Here is a 16385-nt window from a genome sequence, read left to right as displayed (position 1 = left end):
ATCCCCTTAACCCTGACGCAGTGCTGGGGGGAAGAAATATTTTAAAGATTCAAAAGAGTTTTATTTGCATGATCAACTGTGATATCTGCTTCAGTGTCTAAACTGAAGGGCAATTTAGGTGAAACACAACCACCCTTGTGTAAAAAAAATATGCTAATAAAGATCTTCCTGTTAAAATTATGGTTAACAGTGTACCTTCTGCTGTATAACTATAAACTGTGCAATTTTACTTAAAACTGCATCAAAAGCGTTCCATGCCAAAGACCCACTCATCAATAGCTCCTCTTGTTAGACTTGTACAGCATAAGCACCAGTTATTATGTGAAATAGCTATGCAATTTTCTTCAGCTCCCAGCTGTTATTTATTTAACTTGAGTTTATTACCCTCCATGCTTTTATATTAAAATGTTCCTTCATTTCTCTCTTCTGTCTCCAGGTCGTGGTGTCTACGACAGTCAATGTGGATGGCCATGTCCTGGCAGTCTCTGATAATATGTTTGTCCATAATAACTCCAAGCATGGGCGGAGGGCTCGGAGGCTTGACCCCTCGGAAGGTACGCCCTCTTATCTGGAACATGGTAGGCGAATCATTTTCATTGGTTGGCATTGCTACTTTAACTGTGCATTTGTTTGGTTTCTTTCTTACAACTCCACCACATGCTCTACCCCTTTTCAAATTTCAAATGTCCTGTTGAACAATATTGATGCTGAGTATTTAAAGACAGGAGGATGTCTTTGAGGGCCAGCCTTTCTTGTTGCATAGCTCCCTACCCTGGAAGTGGCTGACACATCCTTCCTTCAGGTTGAAAGACAGAGGGAGACTGGACCCCTGCTTTATTTTAAGCTCCCACTTGATTAAAAAATAATGAAGGGCCAAAACAGGGCAACAAAAATCATGATATATTTTAAGTTTATGGTTGACCTGGTTGTATAATGAACTTCACTGTCTTTACAGTCCTGCTGGTGTAGCTCTGTGACTACATACTTAACTTCTTTTGGAGATAAGCTCTCAAGTCTAGGTTGGAGGTGTTTTCTGAATATAAAGTCCAAACTAAATGTCCCTCCCATGCCCTGTGCACACCCCTACCCTCATTACCACATGATACAGTCTGCTTTATGTAGGTAGAATTTGGTGGGGAGAAATCACATTTGTCTTGATTTTATGGCTAATGAGTTGTACCCTTGAGTGGACTGGAGGAAATCAGGCAAAAATTTGAACCAAGGAAAGTAAATGCCACTCAAAGGAACTATAGGCTGGATTTAGCATATGTCCAAATGTTTCTGTGTTGCATGTATATATAATGTATCCCTCTGTTCATCCATCCATCCATCCATCCATCCATCCATCCATCCATCCATCCATCCATCCACCCACCCACCCACCCACCCAGGACAGTGACTGAGACTCTACTGGATATCAATCAACATGGTAGATTTTCTCCAGTCTCCTCAAATTAAACTCTTAACTCATTTCCCCACTTCACTTTCCAGTTTGCTAGGTCATCCAGATTCTTTTAAAAACACTATCACACAAACTACCACCCGATTGTCTGACTTTTTGATGGGCCATGAGCTGTCTGTGATATAGTTCATAAGGTAGAAAACTCCTTTCCCTGTCAGCGTCCCAATTTAATAAACACACCACTGTCATCATTTTGCCTGATTTTTTCCCCTGCAGTTAAGGAATACACAAAACTGTACTTTTTTATTAGTTAGCCAGGTGTAACACTCGTAGAAGGGATTCTTTACCAATCCAGTGTTACAGTCTTCTTAAATTAAACCAGCGTATTCCAAAAGCTACTTCTTTATGGTTTCATTAGTGCTGAGATGTATGGATATTACTTTTTGCAGGAGGCCATTTGGAACACCTGCTCGTGATTACATTCCTAGTTCCATTTCTGTACTTAAAATTATTCTAATCCTCACTTTACAGTAATGTTGCCTTTTAATACCCTTGGAGTCACTTCAGGCATTGTATGATTAGAGATATTTAGGTGAAAGGAAGAAGGAAAAAATAGGTAAATACTCAGTCGGTACAATTTGGACAGCACTAGCTTAAAAGCTAAAGTCTTGTTTTCGACTATGACTGGTTAGTTACTGTCGTGTCTGGGAACAGACTTGACTGTCATTTTGGTATCTAACAGTCATGGATTCACAGTTTCAAAATGTGCTCCAAGTGCAGACCACATCCAGCTCCCATGCCTGCCCTTGGGAAGGTCGTTGGAGAGCACACGATGCCTTGTAAATCATCCCTCCACCAAAAAAAAAAATCCCAACACAAACCAGTAAAAAACAACCAGCTAGCCAGGACGCCTCTAGGGCTTGGCGGTCAGGAACATTATTTGACATCATGATGTGGAGGAAAAAGAGCCTTGAAATAGGAGCTGGGAAACCAAATTCAGGTCTGAGCTTCATTTCTGGCCTTTGTGTGACCTTGGACAAGTCGACTTACCTTTTGGGATCCTTAGTTTCCTTCTTGGCAAAACGAAAGGGATGATCTGTAGGGGTAAAAAAAAAAAAAAAAATGTGTGCCTTGGGTGGGGGCAGGTCACGTGCACGGGGGAAGTGGGCTGGGTGGAGACTGCGGAAGAAGGACAAGTTCATGCTCTGCCGACCCCAGCCCCAGGCAGTTGTCACCCAGGGCAGGGAGAGCCGGGTGGGGTCAGATGCTCCAGTTTGACCAGAAGTAAAACTCTCCTATTTTTTAATTGCTGGTAACTAATTACAAATGTTTTAGCCCCTGAAGGGAGGAACAGGGGGGAAAGTCACTTAGGTAGAAGACAGCCACAGGCTCACATTTGGAGATCTCTGCATCAGAACGTCGCTAAGCTGCCTCCCAGCTCAAATATTCTCCCTTCTAGGTGAACATATTAATATTTCGGCTGGGCTAGCATTTCATTCTAAGTTTTTTTTTTTTCGTTGTTTTAATTGGGGTAATGATTAGAATACAGTTTGTCCTAGGTGTACACGATCTGGTTCATTCGTACGTCATATATATCTATTCACGTACAGATCCTTTTCCCATGTAAAAGATTACAGAGTGTTCCGTAGACCTCCCTTGCTATGTGCTCGGGCTTTCTGATATATGTACTTAATCTGTATTTGTATAGGTATGGTAAATCTAATCTTAATTTATCCATTGCCACCACCTTTCCTTTTAGATTCGCATAATTTGTAAAAAAAAAAAACAAAAAACAACAACAAACTATTCTAAGTTTTAAAGACAACATTTTATTCCTCTGCTGCAGGTGACCAGTCCACAAATGGCCACGTTCTTCTTAGCGTGTCACTCAAGAAAATGATGACATTTCACTGTTTATTTACGGTTAACCATCACTGGGGACTTGGGTGTGTCCTGTCTCCTTCAGCTAGGGGGCCTCCCTCTCACCAAAACCTGACTTCACTTCTATCCAGAAGAATAAAAAGGCAGACACTTTGAGGTTCTCAGTAATGACAATAATGTGGAAATCTGCTTCTCTGCAGAATGAATCAACCAACCACACATAACCACCCACTCATTTAGACGCTTCCCGCTGATACATAAATATCTACTCAGCAGAGAGTGACTATGGGCTCTTCATTGGTGATGTGTGGGAGTGGACTTAGATGCTAGTTTGCATCAATTTGGGGGCATGGTAATGCTTCATCTTGCCATTGAAGAATGCCCTGTTTAAGACTCACAGAGCCATGGCCCTCCTCGGCCGCTCCCGCCTCCACCCCACCTCACACAGCTGCCCCACAGCGAGACTGCGCGCAGTATTTTCACCTCCTAGGTGACCTGTAGGAGTCTTGTTTTCCCTCCTTCTGGGCTCTGTACCAACTCATTTACAGGTAGCCTGAATTATTTTGAGCCATTCTGCACATCTCTGTTTGTCTTGGGCTTGTCAGACGGTTGGAGGAAAGTTCTCTTCCACGGCTCATCTTTTTGCATATGAGAGAAATAGTGACCACGTGTTACATTCACGCCTGTGTGACCCATGGACTCACAGACCTCTGTGCTCGGATAACTGTCCCTGTATTTCAAGTAGGAGAGTTGACAAAGGTGGATTTATTTCACAGACTCTGGTGTGGTCCAGAGAGGGTGAATCCTGGCGCACTGGATCTCGTTGGTGACTGTCCTCCCTCCTATTTTTTTCTTCATTCATAAATACTGAGATTTCCTTTGGCTAGATATCTATGAGCGAGTTTAGGCCAGTGAGGTTTTTCTGTTTAAGCAACAGCTTTGTAGAAGATGTACCGTTGTGGGGAGAAGCAGCCTCAGAAGCTAACTGCTCTCAGGATTGTGATTTTTGGAAAAGCATAGGCTTGGGATCAGAGCCGCGGAGCTGACCCCATGGGCGGTAAATGCACAGCTCTGGCCTGTGTGCCCCTCCCACGCCTTCCCCATCGCTTGGGCAGACTGTGGGGCCTGTGTGCTGGGGATCTTCAGAGGGCCTGCGGAGTGTACTATCGCTGCTCTTCTGAGTTTCAGGTTGTGTTGACCTGAATGTAAGGCCTACCGTGGCGTCAGTTTCTCTCTTTTTTTTTTCCCCCGTGGCAAGAAGCGGCGCCCTCAAAAGCTGTAGTGCAGGGACCCTGTCAGCTTGCATGTGCTAACACTTTATTATCCAATGATCTAATATGCAACGAGGCAAAGTGCTGCTGCTCATCATTCTGACATAGAATGCTGGGAGAAGTGACTAAATTACTTTCTGGACCATTAGCGCTAGCAGCTATGGTGAACTCACCAGCAGCATTTATGCAAATGCCTGTGAATACACTACTGGCTTTGTTAGGGAGCCGGCTGACAAGCAGTTTAAATGCTCATTTTATTTTAGGGGACATCTTTTTTTTTTGGCGTGCATGTGTTTTTCTCCCTCCCTCCTTCCGCTCTCTTCCCTTGCTGCACTGTTGGGGCACTTGCCTTCTCCGGGATCATTGGGCAAATTTGAGCGGGTCGGGCGCCTGGCCAACACCCTTTCTGGGAGTGGGGTTAAGGCCCTGATCTGCTGTTCTTCAGATCAAGGTGGTTTTTTTTAATTGTTATGAATTTGTACAAACCTTCATATTTATTTGAAAAATCAGTAGGACTGTATTAATCAAGAGTTTTTATGTTATTTTATTTATTTTTTGAGAAACAGTTTGAACTTTTTTTTTTTTTAATTGGGGTAAAATTTCTTTACAATGTTGTGTTAGTTTCTGCTGTACAGTGAAGTGAATCAGCTATGTGTATACCTATATCCCCTCCCTCTTGGACCTCCCTCCTCCCCTTTCCCCCTCCATCTGGGTCATCACAGAGTTTTGAGAAGATAAACATTTTACTGTTCATGAGTTCTGACCTGAGGACTTAGTTTCCTGGCTCAAGCATAGATGTTTTAAAACACCTCGCTTTTTAAAATGGAAAGCGATTGAAATTTAGCTTTGTGAGCATCAGATACGAATGAATTAAATTTCCCTTCACAGTAATTACAGAGATTGACATGTGAAGTATAATGGTGCCAGGATCCCAAAATAAAGCAGAAGTGGAGTTTGGTCAAACTGAAAATCCTTTGTAGAATAAAGAGTGGTGTTAGACTTGCTGGGCCTATCTCCTTGCTGTAAGTACAGCAGTAGAGAAAGAATCAGATTTTCCCCACCACCAGTCAGTTCTGACCTTTCCATTGTAGTGGCCCCTTCCAGCTGCCCCTGACAATATGGTGTTATTCTTGCTCTTTAGCATTTGACCTTCTTTAATCCTTTTGCTCCAGACAAGCAGTTTTTGCTGCTGTTGGTTGCCCCTGGGTATCCGGCCCCATTGACTCCCAGCTGCACTTAAATTTGTTGTTTTCTGGACATGTGGAGAAAGACAGTTCAGGCTTGGGGAGATTACTCCAAATTGAGAGACAGCATGGAGCTTCCAAAGAAACAAGAGACTCCCTCTCCTCCCTTCTTTGTAATGAGGGCCTAAGAAGTGGCTAGTAAGTGTCCGTTGGATCTAATAGGACGAGGATCGGCTGTCTGACTGGAGAGCTGGGTCCAGTCCTGACTCTGCCGTTAACTAGCTCTGTGACTCTGGGAAGGTCCCTTTGCTTCTCTGGCCTCAATTTTTGTATGTTTTCTCAGAGCTGGGTGGGGCCGTCTCTAGACCTTTTAGCATGCACTATTTTTTGGTGCTCTGGACTGAAGCCATTGACGCGTGCCTTTGCTCATCTGATACCTCCTGAGGTGCCTTTGGAGAAACAGGTCTTCAGGAGAACAGAGAAATCCACTGGCTGTTTCTAGTGTAGCCCTCTCTTAGGTGTCAGTAAGAGATCATTCTTATGTCATGTCAGTAATGGATCATTCCTTCCTCCATTCCTTCATACTAAGCATCTATTACATGCCAGACGGGGAGCTAGGTGCTGCAGGAGCCCAGGTAGATACAGTGCCTGTCTTCACAAAATTATGATGTAAATAGAGAAGAAAGACGCTAAACACAACTTACAACTAACTCATCAGACTTGTGTATAAAAGGGGAACCGTAGGGCTTCCCTGGTGGCGCAGTGGTTGAGAATCTGCCTGCCAATGCAGGGGACACAGGTTTGAGCCCTGGTCTGGCAAGATCCCACATGCCGCGGAGCAACTGGGCCCGTGAGCCACAACTACTGAGCCTGTGCGTCTGGAGCCTGTGCTCCGCAACAAGAGAGGCCGCAATAATGAGAGGCCCGCGCACTACGATGAAGAGTGGCCCCCGCTTGCCACAACTGGAGAAAGCCCTCTCACAGAAGCGAAGACCCAACACAGCCATAAATAAATAAAAAAGTAAATAAATAAATAAAAGGGGGACCGTAAAAGGAGTGAGGAGAAGTGAGGTGTCAGGAAAGACTTCTTTGAGGAAATCTCATTTATGCCAAAACCTAAGAGATGAGTAAGTTTTCCCCTGACAAGGGGACAGAAACAAATTTCCAGGCAGATGGAATAGCATGTGCAAAGACTGTTTTGCTTAGGTGAGTTCAAGGAACCAGAAGCAGCCTGTGATGGTTCCTGTTGCTCTGGCCCCTGAGAGTGACAGGAGACAAGGCTGGGGAAGCTGCTGAGGGTCAGATCACGCAGGCCTGTGTGGATGCTCAGGCCGTGGTCAGAGACAGTTGTGAAATGTCACTTCTGGGGGCCACGCAAGCCTTTTAAGAGCTCAGTGTCAATTACATGGACTCCTAGCGTGTCGTAAAAGCCCAGGGCGAGATTGCTCTGAGTGGCTTATAACCTTGCGCTTCCCTGCCAGCCTTTGGAAGCTCATGACGGAGATGGCTGTGCCTTGGAGCTGTCCCCCTGATCACTTCTCATTCTATTAATAGTGCATGTGTTCAAAATAAGAAGAAAGTCCAACATTTGGAGAGTTCTTTTTCCAGATGGTTTTGGCTTATTAATTTTCTTCTTTCATAAGTAGCTAAGAAATTTACTTTCTGAACTTGTAGAGACTTACCTGGACAAGTGAAAATAAACTAAACCACAAAGAGAAACATGCTGTCCCAAGTCTCTCGCTCCCCTCCCACTGTGGTCAGCGACTGAACACACAGCTCACGCTGAGTGAAGACCCACTGAAGTACAGACGGTCATCTAACACACCCTTCATATTCCAGAGAAGGAAACAGACCTGGAGAGAGCATGTCACCTGCTTATGCTCACATTGCTAGTTTCCGTCCAAATCCATTTAGAGCTCTTTGCTCTTGCCCATGGTATGCTGGCTGGCAAGTATGGATTTTAGGAGTTGCACAGATGTCAGAGGGCATGGGGTCCATCCCTGATGGCTTTCCAGTTCCGGCTGGCCTAGGCTTGCACGGGTCTCTCTGCGATTCTGGGGATCATGAGAATAATGTCTGTAAAATCTCACCAACTTCCTGACAGAAATGCAATGCACCTTCAAAACACAAGGGCAGAGGATGAATGCTCAGAGCTTTGCATTTGGACAATGGCCCTTTATAGGACTGGTGTTGGTGCAGAACTCCAGCCAGCTCCACTTAGGTAAGAGCATTTTGGTGAAGGGTCTCGTTTAGCAGAAAAATACGGATGTCATCTTTTGTTACTGAGGGTGGCATGTTACATCTTACAATTGATTTTCCTACTTGAAAAAGCAAGACAGACGCAAGAACAGAACATTAGGGTTAAGAATATCCAGATGTGTCATAAAATAGAGGAAGGAGGCCCCAGATTTTCAAGCATCAAATCAGGCCTTTTTCTTTGAGCAGCGGGGAAGGTGTCTTTTGTCTTCCCTTGCAATAGAAAGGACCCGGCAAGAAGTCAAGATAATGAACAAGGATGTAAGTGAAGACTGATTTTCAAAGTATCCCTTGAGTAATCCATAAAGCAGGTAACACCAGAAATCCTAACACTGGGGATTTGGTAGCCAGCAAGCTCTCGGCATCAGGCAGATTAAAGAGTTCATGAGCCACAGGTCACTGCTAAGCAGGTGATCTACTTTATCTTTATTTGAATATGACACCAGCAACAGCATTGCCGACAAAGGAGAAACAGTGCTCAGACTTTGCTGCCCTGCTTAATAGTGACCATGCCAGGGAGTAATATGTATTCTTTTTCTTCTTCTTATTGCTGTTGTTGATATTTGGGGACTATTATCAGCTCACATTTTTGGAGCATTTACTGTGTGCCAGCACTGTGGTAATCATTTTATTTATATCATGTCATCAAATCCTCCAACAAGTCTTCTAAGCTATAACAGTTATTATCCTCATTTGACAGGTGGGAAAACTGGGATTTAGAGGGATTAATAACTTACCCAAAGGCACAATTAGAGTTGAAACTGGGAGTCAACCCCAGGTCTACCTAACCACAGAGCTCTGTGGAATAGTGGCACTAACTATAATGACACAAACACTCATTGAGTCCTGACTGCATTGTGCACATAGTGCTGTGGGCACCCTGCTGTAAAGATGAGGAAAATGAGACTAAAGAGATGTTAAGTAACTTGCCCAGAGTTGCACAGAAAATAAGTAGTAGATCTAGGATTCAAACCCAGAGAGCCCGACTTCAGAGTCTGTACTTTATAGACTACTTGCTCTATACATTATGCTGGTATTCTTTGCATCTCTTATCCTACTGTTCTTATTTTTCCTCGATACAAGTGAGGCAGTTTTGCTGGTATCTTAAACAGACCTTTCAAAAGTTAGCCCAGATATATCTTTTTTTGTTTCTCATGGGCATATTGTGTAAGTTTACCTTAGAGTTCATTTCCCTTCAACAGCCTACTTTTCTCATGGCTGTAGTCAAATAAAGAAAATGCTGGTTTTATTTGCTGACTGGTATGTTTTCCGTGGGGCTGGCAAGATAAGAGGGAGACTTGTAATATTTTATTTATTTACAAGGATGTTCTAATTCATCTAGAAGTGGTTTGCTGACCATATGGACTCCCTGGCATGCATACAAGGTAGAGAAAAAGGAGACCAGGAGAAAGTGTGAGATTTTGAGTTAGATGACAGTTAGGGTACTAACAGTCTCCTTGTTAGGGCACTGAAGGGTTACTAAACCTCATGCCACAGGGACCATGGGAAACGGAGATGGATTCGGGGAGGCAGTTTTCTTCTATGAATTTCTTGAGAAACCTGTGAATTGTGGGAAACTTCCAGTATTTGGTATTTTGTGTGACCTAATAAATGACTGAACCACACCTAACTTATTTTAATAAGCACACAGTGTCAGGGGAGGGGGTGGGGTGACAGAATAGTGCTTTCTGCCTATGTTTTGGACCAAAATGACAGAACTTTTCTTTAAGCCTAATTTTTTGTTTTTTATTTGGTTACAAAAGCATCATAATTCCAATCGTGTTTATCTGCATAATTGATTGTTTCAAGCCAAGGGCCTCTTCCTAATTACTTTCTACTTACTTGAGAATATGAAAGGATTCAAGTGATGTGAATATGCAGATGAGAGCTTCTATGTACTGGTCATAAATCTTATTAAGATGAGATATTTAGGGGCACTGACCAGGAGTGGGTTTGAAACATTTCTTTGTTTGAACATTTTCATTCACGCATGCAGAAATATATGAAAACAGAGCACTGTCCCTACTTTGCCACGTGACCTCCACTATGTACTTTGATTTCTTTGGGCCTCAGTTTCCTCATCTATTAAGTGGGGCTGGGGACAGGGAGCTTGATGAGCCCTTTAAGCCCTGATGATTTGTTGTTTGAGCCCAGCTGATCTCCTGAGCTGCTATACACACACTGCTTTGGTGAGTGACCACCAACATACCAAGGTAATGTTCACTCCACAGGACAGGTCTGAGACCAACTTCCTTTTGCCTTGGGCATTTCTGCAGGAGACTGACAGTGAGTTCCAGGAGGCCTGGAAAAACCACACGGTGTGGCATACACAGCCACTTGTGCCTTAGGTAGCTCTCACCCGGCTTTGTTCTCTCTGATTCCTTCAGCTGATATGGTGTAGTGTTGAATTCGCTTGGTTCACTGGTTAGCAGTGAGCTTTTTTACTAGGTTTCCCATGCAGTTAGGTGATAGAGAGAAAAAAATCATTCAAAAAAGTTTTTAAAAACAGTTATGTCTATCTTAATGCATAAGCAAAAAACAAAATCAAAAAAACAAAGCACTCCCAAGTTGTGGTCTCGCAGCTATTCTTTTTTTTTTTTTTTAACGTCCTTATTGGACTATAATTGCTTTACAATGGTGTGTTAGTTTCTGCTGTGTAACAAAGTGAATCAGCTATACATATACATATATCCCCATATCTCTCCCTCTTGCGTCTCCCTCCCACCCTCCCTATCCCACCCCTCTAGGTGGTCACAAAGCACGGAGCTGATCTCCCTCACAGCTATTCTTGCTGAGGGCAAGATTGAATTTAAAGAAAAAGTATAAAGAAAAAGTAAGTCAATGTAAACAAAAATAGCAACTATAATGTTAATTAAGTCATAGAGTAAGTGGTAGAGGATGGAGCAAAATCAGGACTGAAGCTTGAGAAACACTGTTTTGGAGGGCTTAGGGGTTGGGAGAAGTAATACTTTTCTCACGTCACCAGGAAACAGTATAGGACCCTGGGAAACACTTTTTTTTTTATGAGTCAAATATTGTTTTTTAATAGAAAACCTTTTTAGCTCAATTTGCCATGAGAATAGACTTAATGTCCTCACAGGATTTTGAAAATCAAAATGTCTCCCAAGCTGTTACCTCTGTTTTTATTTTTAAACAAGTAGTGTCTGCATGTCAGAAAGCAGAAATTAGTGTGGAAAGGAGGATTTGAGTCAAGGGAGAGCATCAGCCAGGGTCCACCCAGGCAGCGCATTATGATAATATATACGGAACCAGCTGGACGCTGAGCAAAGCTGACATTGTGTTGTCAGGGGCAGAATCGCCCATCAATTTCCAAGATAGGATTTGAGTTCAAATGACAGAAAGAGCAGCAACTGTGTTGAAACCGATGCATGGGGGAGGGGCGGGGCAGGCAGGAACCAGCCAAGCCTAAAGACAGGAAGTGCTGGTACCTCCGGAAGGGGGGTGGCTCTGTTTTCTCATCTGGCTGCTACCCTTCCTTCTAACCTTAACATCTGTCAGCAAGATCCACCTGGGCCCTTGCATGATTAGAGCCCAGTGCAGGGGGAGCTTACTGGTGCTAATTTTAACCCCCATGAGAATGGAGTGCCTGCTGCTAGAAGGGGGACCAGAGCAGCTTAGGAAACCGGATTCCACAGAGCCACTGCCTTATCCAGTGAGGAAGCCCAGTGTGGGTGTAGTGGCAGTTAATAACCACTGGAAGATGTCTCAACTTTTTTTAAGCTAGTCTGTTTAATGCCTTAATATGTTAACAACTCTGATGATTCTTCTTTAGTTCGCTGGCTTATTCGTTCAGCATTCAGTCACTCAGCTACTTACATTTATTTACTCACTGCCTACTCTATTAGACAATAGAGATGCAGAGATGAACAAGGCAGCCACAATAGTTGACATTATGAGGTATACAGTCACGTGCATGTGCATATTTATGTGTCGATATAAAGCAAATGATTGCACGTAGAATTACTTAAATTGAAATAATGGTAAGCACTCTACAGGAGAAATAGAGACTGCTAAGGGAGCTTTAAACAAGGGAACTCAGCCAAGTCTGAAGAATCAAGGACACTTAAAATTTAAAATAAGAAGGAAGGAGTAGCATTTCGTCAAGCAAGGAGGAAAGAGCAATTTAGGCAGAGGGGAAAGCATATCCAAAATTCCACATGGGAACAAAATATTAGAAGCTTAGGGGAAGAGTAAGCTGGGACAAAGCGAGAGAGAGGCATGGACATATATACACTACCAAAGGTAAAATAGATAGCTAGTGGGAAGCAGCCGCATAGCGCAGGGAGATGAGCTCAGTGCTTTGTGACCACCTAGAGGGGTGGGATAGGGAGGGTGGGAGGGAGGGAGACTCCAGAGGGAAGAGATATGGGGACATATGTATATGTATAACTGATTCACTTTGTTATAAAGCAGAAACTGACATACCATTGTAAAGCAATTATACTCTAATAAAGATGTTAAAAGAAAAAAAAAAAAGAAGCAGCAGCTTAGGGGAGACCCAAATGGGAAAGTGGCTTAGGTCTTAGATCCATTTTTGAGAAAATAAATTTGGAAATTTCCCATAGGTTGCTTTCTCTTTGACCTGGAGAAGTGGGTCCAATGTATTTTCACAATCACAGGCTAACAGACCTCTTTGCCCAGTAAAATGCTAACTTTTAGACCAGTGTTTCGAGTGACGGTGATTCTGCCGTTACGATAGCAGCCTTTGAGCGTTTACTAACATCACGTTTAATGCTGAGCACTTTATATCATCTCTTTTAATGCTCTTAACCACCATAGGAGGGCACTACTATTACTCTCTCCATTTAGCAAATGAGGGACCCTGAAGCCATCTTTCAAAAATTTGGTTGTGGCCAAAAAGAAAAAAAAGAGTCAGATTTTTGTATCTGCAGCATTTGGACATCCAAGTAGCTGACGCAGTCGGCCATCACCACTGTTCTTTCCCACTCTTTAGTCATTGCTGATTCCCTCACGTTGGACTTCAGAGGTGGAGAGAAATTCTCCTGCCATTTGATCATGTAATATAATTCCTGCTTCAATTGAAGCAAATTGACGACGTTACTCAAAGGCAAATTGAAAAGCCAGATCTGTGCTAAATCCCCAGGGTACGTTAGTTGGCATGTGCAGTGATATATGGGAAGGTGCTTTTCTGGGTTAAGATAAAAAAATCCTGGTATCACGTCACGCTATCAGGCACCCCATCTCAACCACTCTGTGCCAGCCCTGCAACTTGAAATACTCAGTGGACAGAAATGAAACTTTATAGAAATTAGGTGATCATCATCTTTATCAGATGAATATGATGCCATCAGCATGATTCTAGCGTCCTCAGAAAAAAAAGAGATTTACCTGGAGAGGAGCAAGGGAAAGTCTAAGGCATGGATTGTAGGGCTTTTCTGCCAGCCTGCCTTGGGCAAGTTGGCTAGGAGATGACCTAGTAATTAAAATCCTGCTTAAACGTATGCTGCTGGTCAGTCATAATGAAGGCACCAACATGGGAAACCAGACGGTAACCAGAGAAGGAAAAGAAAAGTGAAACACAAAAGTAACACTGTCGAGACTGTGGGGCGCAGAAATAGAACTGAATTGGCCGAATACTTATCTGACCACTAAGCATGAAAGTGGAACCCACGTATTAATATATTTTTACCCCAATCTGTGCAATTAATATTTTATGTGTGAACATACGCTCCTGTGTTACTGGCTTATTTAACTGACAGTTGCAATCAGCAGGACGCCAGTTGTTCAAACCCACATTCTTCCCCCCTAGTTCGGGAGCGATGTACAGCAGGAGAACATGGGGAATAGAGGCAGAGACAGCGCCAGGTTTGGGGCTTCTTCTCAACACATCAGTTTCTTTCATCCACCTTGGGGCACAGCAATAAAAATGTCAGAAGACATACAAATAGCAGTAGACTCTGGCTGTTATTTGGAAGAATGATTAAAATTAATGTGGTTGGTACAAATCGAGAACTCTCTTTTATTCTTTGGCTACTTCTCTTTTGAGCGCAGTTGGGAAGGCAGCAGGCTGAGCAGGTCCTATGCGCTGGTTTGGAAGCAGATGCTTTTAGGTGTGTTATGTGTGGGGCTGTGGGAGAGGGAAATGAGTGCCAGAGAGGTTCCAGAGTGGTTTGTCATTTCCTAGTAGAGCAGGAAAACAGAGTTTGGGTCATTCATTTTTTTAAAATTTATTTAGTTTTGGCTGCGTTGGGTGTTCGTTGCTGTGCGCGGGCTTTCTCTAGTTGCGGTGAACGGGGGCTACTCTTCGCTGCGGTGCGTGGGCCCCTCATTGCGGTGGCCTCTCTCATTGCGGGGCACAGGCTCTAGGCGCGTGGGCCCAGCAGCTGTGGCTCGTGGGCCCCAGAGTGCAGGCTCAGTAGTTGTGGCACATGGGCTCGGTTGCTCCACGGCATGTGGGATCTTCCTGGACCAGGGCTCGAACCCGTGTCCCCTGCTTTGGGAGGTGGATTCCCAACCACTGCGCCACCAGGGAAGTCCATGGGTCATTCTTTGCTAAAATATTCTGGCTGAATCACCACGCCAGCTGTGCTCTTCCAGTAACTGTTATGTGCAACAAATCTTTAAAGTCAGACCTCAGATTCCTCTACCTTTCAACTTTGGCAGAAACCTAGAAACTCTTCTTGGTTTGGTTAGCTAAAGCCTGTGGAATCCAATCCTTGTTGCTCAAAAAAAAAAAAAAAAAAAAAAAAAGACGAGTTGGGGAAAATGTTAAGTTACTGTTTTAGGATAACCTATTTAATCAGTAAACTTTTATTATTTTCTTTATATGTGCAAAATTCTATAATGAACACCACTGAGATGGATAATGTCCAAGTTGAAAATGAAAGTTAAGGGGAACTGCCCTACAGTTTAAAGATGTAAGTTCTCACAGTGCTGCTATCACTTATATTTGATGTTCGGACTCTTGACCATGGGTTTAGCAGCCCAACTTAACAGCAGTAGGAAAGCTTCTAAGCCTCAAAGTCTGGCAGTATTTTCAGTGTTCCTGTGTTTAAATTGGCACTTGTGGTATTATATTAGGATGCCATTTTTTTGAACTTGGAAACAGAAGAAGGTAAAGAGAGATTTTACTACAATTCATATGTGGGGCTGAGTCTTAGGGGGAAAATAACTTTACTTGGAAATCGAGTAGTAATATTCTGTAAAGTTAATAAATATCCACCCTCTATCTTGGGAATAAGGAATTTCACAACTAAGATTTTATGGGACTTTGGCTGTGTTTACATGGTCGAAGTTTAGCGAAACTGAGCAGAAATTTCAGATAAATACCAAAATTGAAGGGTAGTTTGGGTATTTTAAAGATCTGACTTTATCAACCAATATGGATTCTCAAAGTTTCAAGTTCAAGTGAGTCTCCAAGATTCAGTTACCTCATTTGTAAAGTGGAATTTAAAATAACATCTCCTTGCCCACCACTTGGGGTTGATATTAATTGTGATAATTATGGGCAACCCCTTTGAAAACATAACAGTGCTAGTTAATTGTCAGGTATTGGTTAAGTGCAGAGCACTGACCATCCAGTTTGTGAATGAATGAGGTCCCTGCCTTCAAGGGATGTGTTGATAGTTGGGTTGTTTTGCATATATGTATATATACACATGCCCAGCTGTATACACACACACACACACATCTGTTTGTATACAAAGATAAAAGTTCAAGAAAAAGTGAAGTAAGTGACAAATGAAGGAGTTCACTGAAGTTTTCAGTGTTTTGTAGACTGGGATAGAAACAGCTTCCCACAAAAGACCAGCCTTTCAGCAAAGTACTATTTGGGTGGAAGTGAGTGGTATAACCTCCTTGAAAAGAAATGGTGGAAACGTGCAAAGCGTGTTTGGAGACTGTATTTGGAGAGTCCGCCATCATCATCTTTATTTTCTTCTTCCCGACCTTCCTCCTCCTCCTCTGGCAACTCCTCCCCACCTTCCTTCTGTCTCACATTTATTCATTTCTTCTCTGTGCTGAGCTCTGTAAATTTAGGTGAACTCATTTAAACCTCACAATAACCTCATGAGGGGGGTTCTCTTTAAGTATTATCCCCAATTAGAGTGGTAGAAACTGAGACATAAGAAAAGTAAAGTAGGGGCTTCCCTGGTGGCGCAGTGGTTAAGAATCTGCCTGCCAATGCAGGGGACACGGGTTCGAGCCCAGGTCCGGGAAGACCCCACATGCTGCGGAGCAACTAAGCCCGTGCGCCACAACTACTGAGCCTGCGCTCCAGAGCCCGCGAGACACAACTACTGAAGCCCCCGTGCCTAGAGCCCGTGCTCTGCGACAAGAGAAGCCACCGCAATGAGAAGTCCGCGCACTGCAACGAAGAGTAGCCCCCACTTGCCACAACTAGAGAAAGCC

The 16385-nt window shown here is 43.4% G+C and overlaps 1 protein-coding gene across 4 annotated transcripts in view; it reads left to right on the top strand.

Moving 5' to 3' along the window:
• EBF1 (EBF transcription factor 1) overlaps positions 1–16385 on the top strand; it is a 394775-nt gene that overhangs the window by 268833 nt on the left and 109557 nt on the right. For 2 of the 4 annotated variants that reach the window (XM_033853521.2, XM_033853519.2), the window contains exon 8: positions 437–554. In XM_033853521.2, the coding sequence (XP_033709412.1) occupies positions 437–554 (118 nt within the window). Of the gene's footprint in view, positions 1–436; positions 579–16385 lie in introns of all 4 variants that reach the window. The other 2 variants (XM_033853517.2, XM_033853518.2) reach the window with 1 other exon arrangement.

Source organism: Tursiops truncatus, chromosome 3, assembly GCF_011762595.2.
Source record: "Tursiops truncatus isolate mTurTru1 chromosome 3, mTurTru1.mat.Y, whole genome shotgun sequence".
NCBI classification, from domain to species: domain Eukaryota; kingdom Metazoa; phylum Chordata; class Mammalia; order Artiodactyla; family Delphinidae; genus Tursiops; species Tursiops truncatus.
This window is presented reverse-complemented; position numbering and strand designations above follow the sequence as displayed.